Here is a 6269-nt window from a genome sequence, read left to right as displayed (position 1 = left end):
AACAGAATGCCAGCTTCTGCTGGATACTCTGTCTAATCATGTTTTCGCCATAACCGTAGCCATAACTCCTTATCAATGTCTTGTCCTCTCACCGCTGACAAACAGTGATATGCGTGATGCCCTATATCATCTTCCACTCTTCAGCCATCCCCGCTGTCTCCAGTAGCTGTAGATAACTCCTTCAACTGCTCAGATTCCAGTCCCCATACAATGCAAGGCAAAAATATGGCCAACTTCCAGGAATCAAATCCAAAAACATGGGTCGTCTGTGCCCTATTTCGTTTCATCGAAGACGTCATTCAATCTTTTTTAGGTTGAATCCTGAGAAAATGCGGCACCGCCATCTGCAAGAAAAAAGACTAAAGACTGTGCAAATGGCTTACAAATAAAGGAGTCTCTGGAAATTACATTGCTGCCGGGATAGCATAGCATCCCCTTGAATAGCGTTTTCCCCACGAATGGGGACGTGTGGTCTTTGACGATACTATTCCTGAGAGTGGAGGGGAGTTCTCTGAAACAAAGGCTCCAATTTCGTTAGGAACATGCCATCATCGTTTGCAGTGTAGGGGGTTTGGGGAGGGAAGTGAAAACTTTTTGAACGTGTGCCATGTCTGTACCATTCTCTTATCTGAGGCACGCGACTGCCAGCTGGCGGCTGAATGTGCCCACTTGCACTGTGATGATGAAGCCAGCCAAGCTAGTTGGCACACTGAGTGGTAGGACTGGCATGTGATCTAAAGCCAAACACAGCTCTGTGTGTGGTAGCTGCATATATACTGCATTCTCCCATCCCCTGTCCTCAGCTCATGGTGAGCAGCCTCTCCACTGGATCTGCAGGTCCTAAAAAATTAAAGGGGGGGAGTCTTGCCAACAACCACCAAGCTGAGTTAAGAATCACAAGATGGCAGATAACAACAACCTGACATGCTAGTAGCCCTAATAAATGATAAATGTATAATATACTAGCTGTCTGTGGCCTGTAATTAAATTAGTAAATAGATCTAAATTACTGTTACCTCTGACATTTAGTATCCTACAAAGTACTGCGTCAGATCATGTGTAACATTTAAACTTAAAAATATCAAAAAGGCTGAATGTTCAAAATACTTCAATTAATTAAATCTAAATGCAATATAATTTATACCTGCAGAGATGTGTATTTAAATTATTCCATATTGTGGAATAAAAGTAAGTAAAACGTCACTAAAATAACAAAACACAATGTTCTTGGACAATTAAAAACAATATTTTTAAAGCCAGTTGTCACTTAGGATCTGGAGTGTGTACGGAACTTACGAGGCAGGAACCATTGAAGCACATCGTTTCATTTCGGAAGAGTAATGCTGTTGCACCGTCCTCCACTACAAGACGTACCGGGGCTTATGTTTATGGTAAGGTGAATATGAATGACAGTAGATATTTGTGCAGAGGAACACAGGCATTACTTTAGAAATATTCATATCGTATTTGCTGTAGAAAGGAGATTTTATTGTCCGTATTTTTCGCTGCTGTCCCTGGTTATTATCGGAGTTGTCTTCAGTCTGTCGCTGTCAGTTACCTAACGTTAAATAATGTCATAACGTCAACGGTCAGCATTAAGCTTAACCTTACTGAATCCGGTAACGTGGCAATGACAAAAAGAACACGGAACGAATCAATAAATATTAAATGTGGTGGGAAAAGTGACTCTCACCTGGTCAAATTCAATAATACAGAGATAGATCAAACTTTGTGTGCTTGTTGATGAAACTAAGCCTTTATTTCCCTCCTAACTCTCAGATGTCGGATATAAGCAGTGCGCAAGAGGCTGAGGATGGAGCTGTCTTAAGGTTCGGACTCCAGAGGGTCTGAAAATCTCAAACATGCTGTCAGGACACGTTGCTGCTGCCTGCCACTCTCTGAAGTGGACATTACCTCACTGGAAAGCCACTCTTTACAAAACCTATAGCCCCTCAAAGCGAGGGCAACGGCTACTGGGAACTGTGGTTCAAAGAGGGGCTCATAGATGGACTACAGCGCCATCATCAAGGATAAACCAGAAGCCCGTGTTTAAAAGAGCCCCAGCATTTGGAGATAAGCTTGCAATCATTGACAGCAGTGGCGGACACAGCTACAAGCAGCTGTACCGCAGCAGCTTAGGTCTTGCAGATAGAATCAGCACCGCCCTGAACTCTGAATTTGGGGGTCTGGAAGGGAAACGTGTATCCTTCCTGTGTGCTAATGATGCTTCCTATACGGTGGCACAGTGGGCCGCTTGGATGAGTGGAGGGACGGCAGTGCCGCTCTACCGAAAACACCCTGAATCTGAGCTTGAGTACGTCATCTCTGACTCCCAGAGTTCACTGCTGGTGGCAGGGCATCCCTATGCTGAAACGCTTGAGCCACTGGCAGAGAGGCTGGGGCTGCCATGTCTGACACTGCCCTCTACTTCTAACCTGGGCACTTCAGAAGGGGCAGACGTCCAAGAGAAGGAGACGGGAGACGTCACAGACTGGGCTGATCGACCAGCTATGATCATCTACACCAGTGGTACCACAGGGAGACCCAAGGGAGTTCTACATACACACAGAGGCCTCCACGCCATGGTAAATGCTGCCTTCTAAACCACAATCACATTGGAGACAAAGCAAGTTACTTTCCTTCTTAAATGTCTTCTTAAAACCCACTTTTTGTGAAGATTCTGGCATTCAACAATGTTTCCTTTTTTGGGATTTGTTCTTCGGTAAGAGCAGATTGTACGCACACTCAAGAACACTTGAGTGCTGACATATTTGTAACAAAGCATAGTCTTAAAACATGAATAAACACTAAACAAATATTTCAGCACTGAACGAGTGATATCATCCCATGCATCTTTTTCTTAGTTATTTAAAATCCTCTGCTGACACTAAATATGACGGCTGGTTTGGCGTTTACGTTCTGCAGAAGTAACACCACTTTCAAACTTTTGTTTTTTTTGTAAAAGGGCTTCACCCTCTTTCGACTTTCGTTTGGGCATTCTTGACTTAATTCTCTCAACCTTTCTTTTTCAATGATGCACACAGCCCTGTAGTCTCATGCACTTTCATGGCGACTGGCGGAGCGTTTCTCTGTGTTAATTAGGATCGACTGGCACACGCGCTTTCAGTTCACGAGGACGATGGAGTTCATCATTGTAAGAGTTAGTCTGTGGTTGAAGAACATGCCATGAAAGTGAAGTAGACTTGCCTTTCTCAAGAACAAATTTAAGAAATAGCTTTTGAAGATATTAGCGAATGAGCCCCACTGGCTTCTAGTTGGACTAACAAGACATGTCTATCAACAGTGAAAAAGATTGGTTCAAAGCTTTGACATAGTGGACAGTACAGTTTGTGCTTATGGACTTAAAATAACGAGCAGTGTGTGTTGTGAGTCAACTCTTTGTATCTTTTAGATTATCCTAAACCTTTACGTCAGATAAACGTAACACTGTTTCACAGTTTACCATAGTCTTTATGTAATACTGTAAAATCATTAACCTAATTGATAACATCTCTGTAATTTTTAAATAATATTTGAAATAGTTTCTGTGTTGGTTAATATCAAATTCATTCAAGGGACTTTATTGAACTTATGTTTTTTCCAGATGTATTATATCCAATTAATTAACATACTATGGGGGCTCTGAATGCCTCTTTGATGGTGTGTTCAGGTGCTTTAGGAAGCTCGGACATCAGTGACTTCAGAGTCAGAAATCTATTTTTTCAACGCAATTGCTAAATTAACATGATCTTTTTCATGCTTTCCATGTTGGTCTTCTGAGTTTGATTTAGGCCTATTTAAAACATGACATTTGATGTTTCACGCGGTGAAGTGACTATCCGGAGCTCCAATCAAATATATCCACGTCATTTAGACATCCCCACACCCTCATTTGACTCCCTGATTAGCCTCCTTCCTCTTTTGTTCCACTCGAGCTTTCTGAATAATCACCAATTTATGCCATTAGAGATCTCCTGAAGATTTTCCTGTATATTTTTTTCAGTGAAATTGACCTACATGTCCAATAGTGTGGAAAATTAAATCCATCTGAAAGAAGGCAGAGCTTCAAATGCCTCTGGTTGGCCCAGGGAAGTGAGTGAGTAGATGATTAAGTGAGTCTGTCTGTTTTCCTGGAGGGCAACAACATCAGGTTGTCAGATTTCCTGGAAAGCTCCTCTGTCAGGTTAATGTGAATGAAGACTTGAAGCAAACTAAATCTGCTGTATAACTTCCAAATGTATGATCTGATCCCAAACTTCCACCGTTTTTGTTGTCTTTGACAATGTTTATATATCCACAAAATGTTCTCTCCCAGTGAATGTAAAAACAATACAATCAATTCATTTGCATTTACATTCAGAAGCATGCGGTAGATGTTTTACTGGTCATAAAGAAGGGAAGATTATACTTTATTACCTCAGTGAACAGAACACAATAACCAGGATACCTGGACAATGTAATGCAGTTAATTATATCTCTAATGTACGAATTATAATTTTTTTCTCAGCCTACTGCGACACACACAGATTTCTTGTGTTCCTCCATTATTTAATATTCACAGCCACGAACATAAAACTCAGACTCAGTTCCCCTGTATACTGCTAAGCAATAGTATCAGTGGTTTCAGCAGCACAAGAATGAAGTTCAATCTGTGGCCATGCCCTCCATAATCAAATCTAATGTTGGCTTAGGATAGGATAGAGGGGGTTGTTTGTTGCACAAGACAAAATTGTTGTTTTGGAGCTACAGGTATATAAATAGAATTTACTTTACTCGAAAAAAGTAGACGTTCATGTCCTTCATTCCCGAGGTAACTCGGGGCTCAATTTCTACAAGAAAAAGTCCCAATTCACCATTTACAACTCCGGCCTTGTATGACAACACTTAAAAGGCGGTATTGCATAATAACAACTGGCTTCACAAACGTGACAAATCAAACAATCATATAGAGCCTAAAAGAAATGAGCCTATTTTGATGTTTGTTGTTCATTTTCTTCCAGGGGACGAGGGCAGTGACAGTAAAATAAACCCAGGGAAAGAGAGTCAAGGACTACGGACAAATAATCAAAATCTGAAAACTACTTTCTAAAAGGAAAGCGGTGCTGATTATCAAAAGTAACAACGTAAGACCCAAATCCAAGACCACATTACAAGTCCAACTGATAAGTCACGCTACCAACCCCGGCACACAGGGATCGAACATAGAAAACTCCACATCAACACACACACAGCTCGAACGCTGCCACGTGGAGTGTCAACAGGAGTCTCAGTAGAATAATAATGCAGTTAGATTATAATGATCTTGAGTTATTATTATGCTCTCCAACTGCAACCAAATTCACTGTTCGCAGCGGTTGTCAGAAGTCATTCTTGAAGCAGCAGGAAATGACTAATTAAGGTTTGAATACAGCAGTCTAGTAGGAAACGAGGTAAAAAACCAACTTGACTGCACCACAACACCACAAAATAACAAGACAAATATCTGCAACTGGTAGAGGTTGCTGACCCTATCCGTTCTTTCCTTCCCCTGCTTACCCCCCTCACCCCCAGGTCCAGTGTCTGGTTTCAGAGTGGGCGTGGTCCAAAGATGACGTCATCCTCCACACCTTGCCGCTCCACCATGTGCATGGCATCGTTAACAAGCTGCTGTGCCCGCTCTGGGTGGGCGCCACCTGCGTCATGCTGCCCGAATTCCAGCCTCAGAAGGTCTCAACTGCACTCCGTCTCCCTCTCTTTCTTGTTCTTACTCTTTCTCTTGATACATTACACCTTTTCACTAACACGCCTGAACAAAAGAGGCAGTTGTAAGGCTCGGGAGGTGACTATGAGAGCCAAGCAGTCATTGACAGCGAGGCGTAGAAGTACTTCAGGTGTAGAAGTTCTGTGTGGACAAGGCGCTGCTGAGGTTAAAAAGACATTCAACATCAGTCCCTCTTTCACACACTTTATCGGTGTTTCCTTTTCCCTTTCCCCTTCCACTTTCCTTCTTCCTCCGTCCTCCTTTCTCCTCGCTTCATCTCATCTCTGCTTCTATCAGTCTCTCCTCCTCCTCTTCCCTCTCTGACTGTCAAACTAAGTGTTTGGGGCTCAGTGATGAATTGCCTTGTGTGGCTTTGTATCTGACCAATGCCGACTCACGGCAGGGGCTTAAGCAGCAGATCAATCGATGAGCTGACATTGAAGGATGATGGTGCTTGTTTGGCCCTGAGAAGGGAGGGGAAGGTGTGTGTGTGTGTGTGTGTGTGTGTGTGTGTGTGTGTGTGTGTGTG

At 42.6% G+C, this 6269-nt stretch overlaps 1 protein-coding gene across 1 annotated transcript in view; it reads left to right on the top strand.

The window, feature by feature from the left end:
- The first annotated feature begins 1308 nt into the window (after positions 1-1308).
- The window catches only part of acsf3 (acyl-CoA synthetase family member 3), a 13478-nt gene continuing 8517 nt past the window's right edge, over positions 1309-6269 (top strand). The window contains exons 1-3 of the mRNA XM_031846303.1: positions 1309-1391; positions 1780-2585; positions 5551-5706. Of these exons, the coding sequence (XP_031702163.1) occupies positions 1863-2585; positions 5551-5706 (879 nt within the window). The 5' untranslated portion in view covers positions 1309-1391; positions 1780-1862. The remainder of the gene's footprint in view (positions 1392-1779; positions 2586-5550; positions 5707-6269) is intronic.

The sequence above is a fragment of the Anarrhichthys ocellatus genome, unplaced genomic scaffold (assembly GCF_004355925.1).
Source record: "Anarrhichthys ocellatus isolate YVR2014 unplaced genomic scaffold, GSC_Weel_1.0 scaffold6, whole genome shotgun sequence".
Taxonomy (NCBI): domain Eukaryota; kingdom Metazoa; phylum Chordata; class Actinopteri; order Perciformes; family Anarhichadidae; genus Anarrhichthys; species Anarrhichthys ocellatus.
Note: the sequence above shows the minus strand (reverse complement) of the source record. Positions and strands in the feature narration are given on the sequence as shown.